Source organism: Lynx rufus, unplaced genomic scaffold (genome assembly GCF_022079265.1).
Source record: "Lynx rufus isolate CCGP_SWC_20201006 ecotype Redwood Valley unplaced genomic scaffold, mLynRuf1.p SCAF_38, whole genome shotgun sequence".
In the NCBI taxonomy this organism is placed as follows: domain Eukaryota; kingdom Metazoa; phylum Chordata; class Mammalia; order Carnivora; family Felidae; genus Lynx; species Lynx rufus.
In genome coordinates this window covers 1,369,970-1,384,944 of record NW_025814854.1, presented here as the reverse complement: position 1 = coordinate 1,384,944, position 14,975 = coordinate 1,369,970, and the positions used below count along the sequence as shown (strand labels likewise).

The 14,975-nt window shown below is 60.1% G+C and overlaps 1 protein-coding gene and 1 long non-coding RNA gene across 5 annotated transcripts in view; both read left to right on the top strand.

Annotated features, from left to right (window-relative positions):
• Positions 1 to 11,219, top strand: part of SH3BP2 (SH3 domain binding protein 2) — a 35,751-nt gene extending 24,532 nt beyond the window's left edge. For 3 of the 4 annotated variants that reach the window (XM_047094149.1, XM_047094148.1, XM_047094147.1), the window contains 12 exons: positions 634 to 773; positions 1,954 to 2,056; positions 2,781 to 2,898; positions 3,188 to 3,258; positions 4,354 to 4,442; positions 4,747 to 4,815; positions 6,341 to 6,995; positions 8,271 to 8,382; positions 8,623 to 8,678; positions 9,038 to 9,119; positions 10,331 to 10,390; positions 10,598 to 11,219. In XM_047094149.1, the coding sequence (XP_046950105.1) occupies positions 638 to 773; positions 1,954 to 2,056; positions 2,781 to 2,898; positions 3,188 to 3,258; positions 4,354 to 4,442; positions 4,747 to 4,815; positions 6,341 to 6,995; positions 8,271 to 8,382; positions 8,623 to 8,678; positions 9,038 to 9,119; positions 10,331 to 10,390; positions 10,598 to 10,735 (1,689 nt within the window). In that variant the 5' untranslated portion in view covers positions 634 to 637 and the 3' untranslated portion in view covers positions 10,736 to 11,219. The remainder of the gene's footprint in view (positions 1 to 633; positions 774 to 1,953; positions 2,057 to 2,780; positions 2,899 to 3,187; positions 3,259 to 4,353; positions 4,443 to 4,746; positions 4,816 to 6,340; positions 6,996 to 8,270; positions 8,383 to 8,622; positions 8,679 to 9,037; positions 9,120 to 10,330; positions 10,391 to 10,597) is intronic. The other variant, XM_047094150.1, reaches the window with a different exon arrangement.
• Positions 11,220 to 12,099: 880 nt separating this feature from the next.
• Positions 12,100 to 14,444, top strand: LOC124522673 (uncharacterized). Its single transcript, XR_006964825.1, has 2 exons — positions 12,100 to 12,901; positions 14,158 to 14,444. It is a non-coding gene; the product is annotated as an uncharacterized LOC124522673 (long non-coding RNA).
• The last annotated feature ends 531 nt before the right edge of the window (positions 14,445 to 14,975 follow it).

Genomic DNA, 14,975 nt, shown 5'->3' with positions numbered 1-14,975 from the left:
TGGGGTGGTTATGGCCCAAGGCTTGATTTATCCAAACCAGTGCTTTTTTTTTTTTTTTTTTTTAATTTTTATTTATTTCGAGAGAGACAGAGCAGGAGCAGGGGAGGGGCAGAGAGAGAGGAAAAGAGAGAGAATCCCGAGCAGGCTTCGTGCTGTCAGCACAGAGTCCAACGTGGGGCTTGAACTCATGAAACGTGAGCTCATGACCTGAGCGAGACAAAGAGTTGGACCCTGAATCGAGTGAGCCACCCAGGTGCCCTTGGGCCAGTGGTTGTTTGAATTCACTCAAGGTGGTCCCTCCCCTTCCTTGAATTCAGGAGGCGTGTGCTGAGTAAACCAGTGACAGTGAAGGAACACACTCAGTTCTCAGAGCCCTTGGGGCTCAGGTTTGTGGCCAAATAGACCGGAGGCCAACCAGGTGGACCAGTTGGCCCTTTCTCTCCCTGGGGTCCCACCAAGAAGCCTGGGGCCCCACCAAGAAGCCTGGGGCTTTCCGAAAGGAGTTTCCTCACCCCTTGCTGACCCTTCACACTGTCTTCAGCATCTTGGCAGTATCCCCCACTGCATGCCCTCAGCTTTGCCGTCTTCTGTCCCCCAGCCCTGGCTGAGACCTGTCTCCTCCTTTTACTGCAGCTTCATGGCGGCCGAGGAGATGCACTGGCCGGCCCCCATGAAGGCCATTGGTGCCCAGAACTTGCTAACCATGCCCGGGGGCGTGGCCAAGGCTGGCTACCTGCACAAGAAGGGTGGCACCCAGCTGCAGTTGCTGAGATGTGAGTCCTCTGGGTGGTAGGGCGCATGACGGGAGGATGTGGGGACAGGGCTGAGCCCCAGCCCGCCGCCCCACTGCCCTGGTGGACCTCCATGGGCAAGCGACCTGTCTCTCTGAGCCTCTGCCTCCTTCTGTGGTGGGCCCTCCAGAGTTTTCCATCCCTCCATGGTGGCCGGTGCTGCCTGGGGGTGCTGAGGTCAGCCTCCCCACTCCTCAGGATCGTGGGAGGATTCGGGGTGTTACTGCTAAGTGGAGATAGGATGGGCATTTGGTGCACAGCGCTGACCATCGGTCCAGGGCAGCTTCAGTCTGCAGCCAGGGGCTGGGGGCCCTCGGTGGCCTGGTAGGTCTGGCCTTGTGCTATCCAGTGGGTGTTCAGTGAGTTGGTTGGTCACTCGGTCCTTAGTGAACTAACGTGCCACGACCCAGCTGGGTGCTGGACCTTCAGAGTTGCGTGAGGCCAAAGCTCTGGTCCCTGGGACAGCATTTTGGGAGAGGGTGGGAGCCCCCAGGTCTGGGAGATGCCCAGTCATTAAGACATTGAAGGCCAAAGAGCATCAGGGCCTTGTTTGTCCTTCTGCCCAGGCCTTTGTTCCAGCAGCGCCCTCTGCCAAGGACTCCCAGGCACCGTGCTGCCTTACGGAGGTACCGCAGGCTGGGCTGCTGGTCTGCTCTGGTCTTTGGACAGGGAGCCTCCAAGGAGGGGCTGTAACTGATGTGCCCCTAGGCCCGGGAGGGACTGTCTGGGAATAGGACAGTGGAGGGTGGGGGTTCACTGTAACTGTCTAGGCTGGTGTTTGGCTCCATACCAGTGGCTCTTCGGGCTTCTTTGCCCCTACCCTCGCTCTGCCTTCCTAGGGTGGAAAGAGGTGGCCATGGCCTCTGGCCCTGGCTTTGCCCTTCTCTGAGCCAGCCTCTCTGGTCACAGTCTGCCCCTGCCCTGGGAACGGCCAGGCCTGCCTTGGCGCTCGGGCTGGTCAGTATGCCCATGGATCGTTTACGTTTGGACTCCGTGGGAGGGGCAGCATGCTAGCCCAACTCCAGGCCCTTCCATTTAGTGGGGTTCAAAGGCAGGAGGTCTGGCCTCGGGTCACCCAGGGCCTCTGGGAGTGGCCCCCAGAGTGGGGTCTGCCCGGCAGCCTCTCGGGGCTCACCCTGTGCCCCTGCCCCACTACCCTCAGGGCCCCTGCGCTTTGTCATCATCCATAAGCGATGCGTCTACTACTTCAAGAGCAGCACGTCCGCCTCCCCGCAGGGTGCCTTCTCGCTGAACGGCTATAACCGGTAAGTGCCCGCTACCCGCCGGCCCCAGCAGAGCCCTGGCCAGGCCAATCCCAGGTTCCCACCCAGGGAAAGTTCGGGCTCTCCTGAGATGGCTCACACCCCACCCACCCTGGATCGCGTCCAGCATTCTCCCCTCCCTCTTGGCCTCTATGTGGCCTCCTCACGACCTCCCCCAGGTCTCCCCGGCTTCAGGGCCTCCTGGGCTGGGGCCAGCTCCTTGCTTTACACATGCCATGGGCTGGGTCCACCCAGTGAGCGCCTCCCTGCTGATGGGGTTCCCCTGGGGTCCCCCGGGGAGGGATGTTTCCTTTTCCCAAACACACCACCCTGACCTCAGGGGATGGTGCAGATGGGCACGCCTGCCCCAGGTGCCTGGCCCCATGGGCTCCCCCGTGGCAGTGGGGGCAGGGCGGGGGCTGACATGTTAGAGCCCCCAACAGGCAGGCCAGGGGCCGGGTGGGGCTGAGGTGGGCAACGAGGGTGACGTGTCCTCGGTTTGGAGCCCCGCATGCTGCTGCTCCCAGGATGACCTCCCAGACCCCAGAACCATGCCTGCCCATCCCTGTCCCTGCCCACGTGCTTTCCTCTGCCTGAAGCATCTAGGCCTTTGGCCTGGAGAGTGAGCAAGGTGGGACTGCCCACACCTGCCAGTGTCCTTGGGCGCGTGCTGGGTGCTGGGTGCTGAGGCCTGCCCAGGTGCTGACCGCTGGCCCTGTGCCTTCAGGGTGATGCGGGCGGCTGAGGAGACGACGTCCAACAATGTCTTCCCCTTCAAGATTGTCCACATCAGCAAGAAGCACCGCACCTGGTTCTTCTCCGCCTCCTCTGAGGATGAGCGCAAGGTGAGGCTGCCTCCAGGGGCAGGGAGCTGGCAGGGATACCATCCTGGCCCTGAGGGGACGTGGGGGGGCAAGGTGCCGGGCAGGTGCTGTTCCTCAGTCCTCCTCCTTGCGTCCGTGGCCTGGTCCGGCACCACGCTCTTGGAAGCTGCGTCAGGAAGAGCCCTGAATGGGCTGAGGGGAGGCCAGAGCCCCAGGAAGGCTGCCAGCCAGAGCAGTGAGGGCAGGCAGGGCGAGGGAGGGGCAGGCCCTGGACAGCACTGTGCTCACCGCAACCCGGACTGATCCACAGGGCTGGATGGCCTTGCTGCGCAGGGAGATCGGCCACTTCCACGAGAAGAAGGACTTGCCCACAGACGCCAGGTGGGCCTGGGCATGGGAGGCATGGGCAGGGTGTCGCCAGGGCCACTGGGTTGACATGTGTGCCTACCTCCCAGCTTCCGGGGGCCTGACCCAGAATCGCCTTCTTGATGAGTTTTCTGAGGGTGCCAGCCAGGCTGTGTGTGTGTGTGTACGTGTATGGGTGCGTGTGTGTGTGTGTCCCGGAGTGTATAAGTGCGTGTGTGCACACCCATTGGTGGTTTCTGTTCAGGGGCCGTGTGTGATTTTACCTGCCCGCCCAGAGGCCCAGCACTTGTTGTAGCTCAGAGCTTCAACTTCCCAGTCCCCTGACGCTCACCCTGGCGCGTTGAGACTGAGACCAGAGTGAGTCCCCCAGGGCACTGGCTCAGTCCATCCGGGTCTCGGTGACCTCACCGTGAGGTGGCCCAGCAGGCAGCAAGGGCCCTTTGGGCAGGAACAAAAACCATCCTGTCCTTTCAGAGCTGAGGAAACTAAGGCCCAGAGAAGGCTGGGCACACCTGAGGCCATCCCACAGGTGCCTGCCTGCCCCCGGAGCTCCTGGCCCTGAGCCTTATAGCAGGCTCAGCTCAGAGCTGACTGGAGATCCAGAGGTGGGCAGTGGGATGTGGGGCAGGCCCTGAGGCCTGGCCCTGTCTGGTCGGTCAGGGGAGGCACCACAGCCTCCAGTCCCTGTGTCTGTTTTTATCACCTTGTGTGGGTCTTTTCTTTTTTAAGTTTATTCATTTTTGAGGGAGAGAGAGAGAGAGACAGACCAAGCATGAGCGGGGGAGGAGTAGAGAGCGAGGGAGACACAGAATCTGAAGCAGGCTCCAGGCTCTGAGCTGTCAGCACAGAGCCTGATGTGGGGCTTGAACTCACGAACGTGAGCTGAAGTCAGATGCTCAACCAACTGAGCCCCCCCAGGCACCCCCTATGTCTTTTCTTGTTTTGTGTTTGTCTGTGGGTCCAGCTCTGTATATGTCTGTGTGTGTCTGTGTCACGTTTGTGCTCATGTCCTCCTCTGTGTGTGTCTCTGTGCATATGTATCCATACGTGTGGGTGCAAAGGACTCCCCCCTGCACAGTGCTCACTCCCCCCCCCCCCCCCCCGCTTCAGTGACTCCAGCTCAGACACAGACAGCTTCTACGGTGCAGTCGAGCGGCCTGTGGACATCAGCCTCTCTCCATACCCCACAGACAATGAAGGTGAGGCCTGTCTCTGCAGCCCCTGCCCCACCACCTCTCGGCACCTGGCTGCGGCAGTGACAGGATCAGTCCCTCCTCTCTGGCTGCCACCAAGGAGGGGAAACATATCTGGCTGTCCTTGATCTGTCCGTTTGTCTTCCCCAGGCAGCCTGGGTCCTGGGTTCACACCCGGCCCACCTGGTCTTTGCCCAGTGCCTCCCTGACTCTTGGCTGCCAGTGTTCTGAGGGCACCTGCCCTGCCACCCAACCCTGGGTGCGGCTGGGCCTGGGCTGCCCTGGGTCTGACCCTCTGTCTGCCTCACAGACTATGAGCATGAGGACGAGGACGACTCATACATGGAGCCGGACTCCCCTGAGCCCGTGGAGCCCGAAGGTAGGTGGGCGACCTGTGAGCCTGGGGCGCTCACGGGGCTGGGGCCTAGAGCAGAGCCCTTCCTGGGCTGGGAGTGCTGGCCAGAATCCTGCTCTGGGTGGCCTCCGTTTCCCTGCTGTGTGCACTCTGGCTGGCTCTGCTCACCTGACCCTCCGGCCTCTGCAGTAAGCCTGGGATGGAGGGGGAGGATTTACAAATAAGTGAGCTGGGGGCCCACACTTGTGATGCTGGGCTGGGGTGGTCCTGGGGGCCGAGAGGGGGGAAGGAGGGACACTGAGGAGTGGGTGGGGCCAGGGTAGGGCCTGCTCCTGTGGCCGATGGCCATCTGGACGATGGCCAGGCTAGCCTGTCGCTTACCGACCCACTCCCACCCAACCTCCCTGGCAAGGGAGACAGGCTTGTACTGGGGATCACGCGTATGCGTATGCGTTACAGCAAAGCATAGGGTCAGCGGGAGAGGGCTGTGCCCATCACTCACTATCCTTTCCACTGTCCTGGGGACTTGGGACAAACCCCCTAACCCGCGGCCTCCCTGTGTCTCTGCCTCCTCTCCTCCAACGACCTTGTCCTCTGCCCACCTCAACCCCGAGTCCCTCTCAGGTGAAGCAGGTCCAGCCCCTTCTCTCCTACTGGCCCCTCCCTCTGAGGCCACCACCAGGGCCTCCCAGCCATGTGCCAGCTCCCCTCCCAGCACAGAGCCCACAGCTCCTTCCTGTGTCCCTCTACCCCTCCCTGAACTGTGGCCACACGTGGCTGGAGGTGAGCATGCTGGGCCTCGCTTTGCTCCCAGCCGTGCACCTCCAGGGCCAGCGCTCCTGCGCACCTGCCTGCACACTCCCTTCTGAGTGCCCCCTACAAGCAGGCTTTACCTCCCCGTCCCCAAAATGGGTCTTAATATGGTTCCAGCGACCTCCCCATCCCCCGACACAGCCCTCGGCACCTGTGAGTGGAGCTCTACCCGGCCTGGTGCCGTCCCCCCTGCTTCTCAGCCGCCTTGCTCAGCACCAGGTGCCTTGTGCTCCAGGCCCCCCCTGCCTCACTCAGCCTTGTACCAGCCCCCTGATGCCCATCCGCACAACCCTGGCCACCCTGGGACTCAGGCCCGGCTCGCTCCTTTCCCTCCAGTCTTAGGCTGCCGGGACAGCCGTGTCACACTGGCACCTCCATCCAGCACCTCTCCTCTGAACCCCAGACCTGTGCCCCGATGCCTACAATGTGTCTTGTAGCACGAGCACACGTAACCCTCGCCTTCCACCCCTGCTTCTGTCCATCCTCCTCACCTCTGTTGGTGGGAGTTATAGCCTCCTCTAGCTGAGGTCAGGGCCTAGGAGTCCGCCTTGCCTCTTCTCTCTACCTCTGCTTCTGGGAACCTGATGGCTCCTGATATGACATCTAGGCTTCTGGAAGCTTGTGTGGGCTACTTCTGGGGGGGTGCATGAGGCAGGCCAGGTGGTGCGGGTTGGTGGTGTTGGCCCAGCCTCAAGCAGGTCATGCTTGCTCACTGACTGGTCTCGTTGCTCTGCAGACACTCTGACCCACCCGCCGGCCTACCCCCCGCCTCCTGTGCCCATGCCCAGGAAGCCAGTCTTCTCCGACATGCCCCGTGCTCACTCCTTTGCCTCCAAGGGCCCGAGCCCTCTGCTGCCACCCCCGCCCCCGAAGCGTGGCCTCCCCGATGCCAGCCTGGCTCCCGAGGACTCCAAGAGGGACGTGCTGGGCCCAAGGCGGCCTGAGCCTGGCCTCAGAGTGCCCACGGCCTCCCGGAGGATGAGCGACCCCCCACTGGGCAACCTGCCAACCATGCCCAACCTCCGGAAACCCCCTTGCTTCCGGGAGAGCCCCAGCCCCAGCCCAGAGCCCCGGGTCCCTGGCCATGGGGCTGGCTCTGCCTCCAGCTCTGCTGGCGTGGCCACTGCCACCTCCAGGAACTGTGACAAGCTCAAGTCCTTCCATCTGTCCCCTCGGGGGCCACCCACACCCGAGCCTCCGCCGGTGCCGGCCAACAAGCCCAAGTTCTTGAAGATGACTGAAGAGGCCCCCCCAAGGGAGGCAGCCAGGCCTGGACTCTTTGTACCCCCTGTGGCCCCCAGGCCTCCTGTACTGAAGCTGCCCATGCCCGAGGCCACAGTCCGGCCCCCCGTCCTGCCCAGGCCAGAGAAGCCACCCCTCCCCCACCTCCAGTGAGTTTACTTGGCACTGGGGCCCCTGGGGTCCCTCCCCAACCTGATGGGTTCTCCTGCTGGTGCCCCGGCCTCCTCGTCTCTGGCCCTCTCTGTCCATGAGGGGTAGCCGGCAGCCCTAGCATAGGAGCGCGAAGGCTCCTGGACAGCCCCAGCCTGGCTAGGCTGAGCAGCCTCCCCTGCACTGGCCCCGGAAGAATGTCCAGCCTAGTGGGTTCTGGGCCTGGAGCCTGTGGCTGCCTGGGGAGCAGTGGGCAAGTTGGGTCTTGGGGGAAACCGGCCGGTAGGGGTGGGAGCTGGGGCTGTGAGCCTCTTGGGGCCGGCAAGCCTGCACAGGCCTCGCTGGTCCACAGCTGTCCTTCCCAGCCCTGCCTGGGGCTCTGGAGCCTCCAAGGCTGCCTTTGTGCTCTTCCTGACGGGGAACTTGCCAGAATGTGGAGTATGTTGGTGACTCACCCTGAGGTCTGCGTGGAACACTGTCTTCTTTATTGCCGGGCTGCGTCAGGAGACTGGTGTCCCCTGCTCCCACAGTGTCGTTCATACCACAGCCTGTGGTCAGAGATGTCCGGGGCCCTAAACAGTGAAGGCTCTGGGAGCCATGGGGCGAGCCTTGAGTGAGCGTGCTCACCCAGTGCTCCTGGAACCCCTTTGGCTCTGGCTCTCTCCTCCCTAGGGCTCTGTTAGCTCTGCTGCTGTGGGAGGGTGCCTGGGAGGACCCTCTTGCCAGGTGATAGTTCTAGAACTAGAACTGTAGAACATAGTTCATAGAACTATGTGACAAGGGGCCATGATGGTGCAGACTGGGTCAGTTTGCCAAATGCTACAGGGTTGGGTGTGCCAGGGCCGACTGCCCACGGCCCAGCAGACCAGCCCCGTGTGGTCTCCTTTAATCCTCCTTGAAACCGTAGAGGCTTCGGACCACCTGGCCGCATGTGTGGGACGTGTTTGTGGACTCCCATCCATTCACATGCATCCACTCTCTGTGGCTTTGGGAGGGGCATGACTTGGCCAAGGTCACAAGCTGGTTAGCAGCAGAGCTGGGCTGAGACCCCCAGCCCAGGGCCTTCTCCCACAGCGCCCAGAGTACTCGTCTGTCGTGTGACCCCTGAGAGTTCAGGCCCTTAGGACCCCTCTTGCCAGTGGCATTGGCAGCCGTCACCCAAGGGCAGCCAACAGAGGCCTGTTTCAGAGCTTTCTGGTGGAGGCCTAGGGTGTGTGGGGGTGGTGTGCAGGGGTGTGACAGTGATGTCCCTTCCTCTGCTTTTCCCCTTCAAGGCGGTCACCCCCTGATGGGCAGAGTTTCCGGAGCTTCTCCTTTGAGAAGCCCCGACGACTCTCGAAGCCTGAGGACACGAGTGCAGAGGGTTCTGACGATGACTATGAGAAGGTGAGGCAATGGAGAGCTCCGGATCCTGGCACTGGGCAGGTGGCAGTGGGCGGGCTGCAGGCCGGGGTGGCCCCTTACTGGCCACCTCCAGTGACAAGCCCCCAGGACGCTGGAGTTGTCGGGAGTGTAAGCGTGTGCACAGCCCCAGATCTGGGCACAGGCTGGCAGCCCACGTGGTGGGGGGAGGGGGGGGAGGGCTGGTGCAGACCCTGACCCTGACCGCCATTGGCCTCTCTCCAGGTGCCCCTGCCCAGCTCTGTCTTTATCAATACCACGGAATCCTACGAAGTGGAAAGGTCAGCACGAAGCCCTTCTTTCTCCGAATCCCTGTTTTTGCAGATGTGAGGTCCCCTGCCTTTCTGTCCCCCGTCACCTGCTTTGGTGTTGGACAGTGGCTAGCACAGGTGCATGGCCCTGAGCAGAGTGGGGAAGCCAGCAAAACACCGGATGCCACCAGCCCAGTCCCAGTGCTGCCCATCACCCCGGGCAGGGCCCCAAGCCCCGCACGGGCCGGCCTCACCACACCGGTTGCTCTCAGACCATGTGCTGCAGAATAGTGAGGAGACAAAAACCTACACTGAGGAGTGAGGCTGGAGGGTCCCTGAGAGGGTTGGCTGTCTGAGGATGGTTTGTTGATGCAGCTGTGTTATTTTAGGCTGTTCAAAGCCACAAGCCCCCAGGGAGAGCCCCAGGATGGACTCTACTGCATCCGGGATTCCTCCACCAAGTCAGGGAAGGTAGGTGCCCAGGGAGGGTGCCCCAACAGTCACCCTGCTGAGTGAAGGCGCCCTGGGGACTGCTGCCTTGTGGGGGGGTTCGTCTGGTTCTGCACACACTTGGCCTGATGGCACGCATCGTGCTTTATAGTATATACATCGCTTCCCTGCACAGCCTCTTATTTCGCATCTCAGCTCGTTCCGTCGTTGGGGTCTCTGCCCGGCAGCCCCTCCCCCATCTATTCTCAGGAACTGAATACTGTCTGCAAGCTGGGATAGTGGCCCAGCCCCCCAGCACAGGCAGGAAATGGGAGGGAAGTGCTGGGGGTCCTGGAACTCTGATGCGGCTGTTTTTTTTTTTTTAATGTTTACTTATTTTGAGAAAGAGGGTGTGTGTACATGCTCAGAACGGAGAAGGGCCAGAGAGAGAGGGAAGAGAGAGAATCCCAAGCAGGCTCCTCACTGTCGGCCCAGAACCTGATGTGGGGCTCGATCTCATGAACCGCAAGATCATGACCTGAGCCTAAGTCAAGAATTGGACACTTAACCGACGGAGTCACCCAGGCACTGGGCTGGGGGTTTTCATGCACTCTGAAGGGGAGGCTGCTTGGGGTAGTGGGAATAGGGAGAGAGAGTGCTGGGTCTGCCTCTGCTCCTCTGGGGTGAATTTTGTGACCTCACTGAGCCTCAGTTTTCTTGTCCTTTGTTCCTTCTCCCTCCCCTCCCCTCCCCTCCCCTCTGCCTCCCCTCCCCCTCCCCTCCCCTCCCCTCTGCCTCCCCTCCCCTCCCTCCCCCTCCCCCTCCCCCACGTCTCCCCCTTGGCCCCTACCCCTCCCCTCCCCTCCCCCTCCCCTCCCCCTCCCCCTCCCCTCCCCCTCCCCCTCCCCTCCCCAAGTAAGCTCTGCCCCCAACGTGAGGCTTGAGCTCACAACCCCAAGATCAAGAGTCGCACGCTCTTCCAGCTGAGCCAGCCTGGAGCCCCTCAGTGTTCCCATGTACGTCAGACGTGGTCGTAGAGTAGCCAGGCACCTGCTGCTATTACTTATGTCTCATTGGAGGCTATTGGGCGGGAGCCCTGGGGCACATGGCTGCCCATATCAGCCCTGCTGTCCCCGTGCAGAGTGACCCCTCCCTAGGTCACCGTAAGTGCCGTAGGACCCAGGCATGATGCCTCTGTCCACTCCTCTGTCTCTGCGGTCCATCTCCTGAGGCTGGGGCTTCTCTCCCTGCAGGTTCTGGTCGTGTGGGATGAAAGCTCCAACAAAGTGAGGAACTACCGCATCTTTGAGAAGGTGGGCAGGCTGACCCCTCACCCGGGCCCTGGCTGAAAGGGAAACCCTGGCGTGGGTGGGACGGCGGGGGGGGGGGGGGGCAGGGGTGTGGCAGGCACAGAGGTGACACAGGGCAGCCGGGAGCAGGCCTGACTGTCACCCTTGCTGCTGTCCACTGCACTTTGCAGGAGACCTCCCCCTGACCCTGCCACTCCTTCCCCTTCCCAGGACTCTAGGTTTTACCTGGAGGGCGAGGTGCTGTTTGTGAGCGTGGGCAGCCTGGTGGAGCATTACCACACCCACGTGCTGCCCAGCCACCAGAGCCTGCGACTGCAGCGCCCCTACGGCTACACAAGGCCCAGGTGACGCCCGTCATACATGCTTCTGGGCAGAGACGACCACTGGGGCTGTGACCCCGGGCCATGCAGACGGGACGGGCTCGCATGAGAGCATGATCTGGAGTGAGCGCCATGCTCTGATCCAGGGCCTTGTAGAATCTGCACGGCCAGGCCCCACTCAGCAGGCTGGGTCCCTGGGGCTCGGCCAGGCTCTGGTCTCCAGAGGATCGGGGGGCTCTCCTGTCCCACGCAGACCACCCTGTCCAACCTTCCAGGAGCCTAGGGTCCCAGGACCGAGCCCCGCTTGGGCTTTGTGGACAAGAATTCTGGTCACGTCCACCCCTCCCCACTCGCCCAGCACACTAACCCGGCACTGGGTTGGGAGCTGGGCAGGGCTGGGGCATTTGGGGTTAGGGCAGGGGCTGGCCCCGCAGGACCGACACCCCCAGGAACGCTAAGACACAGGCTCCAGGATGGGCCATTGATGTACAATAAAGCACAGATGACCTTTCTGTCCGTGGTTGGGGTTTCATTGGGAGAGAGGGATGACCAGCCTTACCAAGTACCCACACCCACATCCAAGCGGCTGGCTGCAGCAGCCCAGCTTACAGGAAGCCTAAGAAGTTCTTGTCTTCTGGGGCAGAGGTCCCTAAATGACTTGCTCGGGGTGCATAGCTGGTGACAACAGGATTTGACCTTGGGCACTCTGGACTCAGAGCCTGTACTCTGAAGTGCCACAGGTCAGGGGCAAGGCAATGGGACTACAGAGCTAAAAGGTCCCCGTATGTACAGTTGGGTCATTTGCCGGATTAACAGATGGTTACTGGGAGACAGCTGAGCACACACTGGCCAGAGCATTGGGGTGTGCCTGGGTGGGGAGCTAGAACCCCACTGAGGTCTCCAGGAAGACTTCTTGGAGGAAGTGATGGCTACAGAGGGGTGGGAAGAGTGGGTCCTGTGTAGGCTGAGTGGGTGGGGAGGGTGGTCCCCAGATGCTGAGTCCCCTGGGCAACACCCCATTCAAGTCCAGCCCTCACTGCCCCCTCCTTTACTACTACAGAATTCCAGCAGGTGCTCTCCCTGGCAACGGCCATCCAGGCTGGATTTTTGTGTGTGTGCGAACAGACTCCATTTAGGGTCTGGGCTGGCAGGGAAGGACCCCAGGGTCATCAGATCCTCTCTGCACCTTATGTGGGGAAAGAAGTTTGCTGTGTGAGATCCAAACCCAGGATAGCACTTGTGCCCACCAGCCGAGGATTAATCATCTTTGTTTGGATTGACCTCCATGGGCCCCTGGGCATGTTTTGGGGGTGGGGGGGCTTGCTGGAGGAGGGGGAGGGATGGGGTCTCTGTGGATGTGAGAGGCCAGGATACTGAGAGGTCCCTTCTAGGAACCAAGTGTCCAGCACCGTCTGTGTAGATGTTTCCTCTAAAGCCTGCCAGGGGAGGGGTCAGCACAGGCACGGTCCAGTGTGGCGCACGGGACACTTTTGATGCCCCACCCCAGCCCTGGGAATGAGCAGCCCCTCCTCCCTGCAGCTACAGTTCTTGCCCCTCTCAGCCCTTGTGTGGGGAGCCCATTGAGGCACTCCATCCCCACTGTGGCTGCGGCTTTCCTTCCTGTAAAAACTGTTCAGCGGGGGGGCTTGGACCAGAAGAGTGGTTTCCAGTCCGTGCCTGGGAGTCTGCTTGCTGCTGATGTGCTGCTGGATGTGGGGTGCCTTAGCACTTCTGGCTAACATGGGGCTAAAATGTGTTTGAAGACCCCTGAGCTGGAAAGTCTGGAGGTTCTGGGGCCCAGAGCCAGGTGATAGGTCCTCTGCTCACTTGGATGGATGAGGCCTTGCTGCCCAAGACCCACCCCAGGGCCTGGACTGGCTTTACCTCTCCTTCTGGGCCCTATGCCTGCACAGGACAGGCTCCTGCCTCCCTGAACTGCCCCAGGGGCCCTGGCCTCAGTGGTAAGAGTGTGTGTTTTGGGTGGCCGATGGGGTCGCAGGCATGGTCTCCAGCATAAAGGAGGAGCCAGAGGGATCCACTCCCTCCTGAGACCTGCCGTGAATGTTCTATTCCTCCTATAGTGTTGGAAGGTGGTTACCACTCACCAAGTACTTCCTGGGTTCCAGGCACTGAGCCCCATGGATACTTGACATAGTTTGGATGGAGAAGAAGCTGCTATGTTCCCATTTGATAGGTGAGAAAACAGAGGGTCTGAGAAGCCTAGATTCAAGTCCCAGCTCTGCCACTTGCTACCATGTGACCTATCCTTTGCTGCTCTGAGCCCAGCCCCCAGCCCCTGGCTACCTCCCCACCACTCCTGGGGGCTTCTGATAGTCATGTGGAGTGTCTGCACAGTTCTTAGGTATGCCCTGACCAAGCCGAGGGGGCCACAGCCCTGGGGCGAGCAAACTGGCCTGCTTCCCTCTGCTTTGCCCTCTGGGCCCAGTCTCGGGGGGATAAATAGAAGGCCTGGGACCTGCCCCAGGGGCTAGCCTGCTTCTTCATCTTACAGATAGGGAAACTGAGGCTCAGAGAGGCTTCATTGCCTTGTCTAGCATCATGGTGGGTTCAGGGATGGGTCCAACTCCTGGTCCTGTGAAAGGCCCAGACCCTTTGTGAAGTTCTCCAAGCAGAGGACTGAACGTGGGTTTACTTTTCTTATAGTTGATCAGAAAGAGTACGGGGAGCTTCTCTACCTTCTGTTAATGGACTTTCATGGTAAAAAGAGATGCTTTTAGAACCAGAAGAGACCTCACAGAGCGAGTCCAGACGTGCTACAAGTCCCTGCCCCAACTCTGGGGTGCATTTCAAGGACGCCCCCTGCTGGTCCAAGGAGGCACCCCTCCCTCCCCCCCCCCCCCACCTCTCTGCACCCCTGTAGCGATGGGCCATCCTGACAGGGCACCAGGGAAGAAGAGTCAGCGGCTTAGGGCCAAGGGAGAAGGGAGGCCTGGAGGACATGAAGGACACACAGGGAACATGGGGCAGAGCTGGCACTTAAACCAAGCCCGTGTGTCTAGAGGGCAGTGAGGGGAGGGCCTCTGTCTCTGGCCATGACCCCATGGCACGGAGCCCCTCACTGGGAAGCTTGCCATATCCAGTCTGCTGTGTCTGTGCCTGCATGCCCTATCCCACCCCCTGGAAAAGATGGCCTGATGGGGGCACCTCGGGGAGGGCTCCTGTCCAGGGGGGGCAGTGACCCTCAAAGATGGTTGGTAATGGCCAGCCCTCATTAAGCTCCCTTCTGGCATGCTCCCACGAGAGGGAGAGTCTTGACACACACAGCTGACCCCAGACACGTCTGCCTCCTTCAGACCTTCCTTTGCTCCTCATGAATCCTTAGAGGCTGCCCAACAGCTGCTCTTGCATCACCCTCCGGCTTCAGCTCTGGCCATGCTCTGAGCTACCCAGAGCTGAAGCATGCTCCTTTTTTTCTTTCTTTCCCCATAGAGTAAAACACACATTCAGAAAAATGAGCAAAATGCAAATATGCAGCCTAGCAAATTGCTATGAAGTGAACATTTTTACGATCCCATCAAGAGAGCCTCTCTGGCACCCGTGTGCCCTCCCCATCACAGCACCACTGTCCCGGTCTCATCGGCAACCCCTGCCCTGGCTTTGGTGAGGTTCATGTTCTTGTTTTGCTATAAAGCCTTCACCACTCAATTGTACATCCACTGCAGCGGTTTCCTGTTTTTGTATTTTATGTGAATGGAATCCTACAGATGAAGCTTTGACGTCTGGCTTCTCTTGCTTGTCATGTCTTTGAGATTTGTCCATGTTGCTGGGCGCAGCTGTAGTTCCCGTTCATTGCTGGAAACCATTCCATTACATAAGTGTATCGGTTCACGGTCCATTTTATCGTTGACGGACATTTGGTTTGCTTCCAGTTTGGGGCAGTCCCAGACAATGCTGCTAGCGACAATTTTATCCATGTTTCATGAGTTTCTCTAGGGTTATGCACCCAGGAGGCTGACTGCTGGGTTCTAGGGCATCAGAACCTTTTACTCTCTTCCAGGAATTTTATTGTTCCAGTTTACGCTCCCACCAGCAGTAAAAAAGATAGTTCCCTTGGCTCCACATCATTGCTGACACTTGGTATTGTCAGATTTTGTTTTTTGTCAATCTGGTGGGTGTATAATGATGGCTTTAATTTGCATTTAGCTGATTATTAGTGGGCTTGAGCATATTTTCATGTGTTTATTAACCGCTGTGACTTGTCTCCTGTGAAGTGTCTATTTAAATGTTTTACACATTTTTCTATGTGT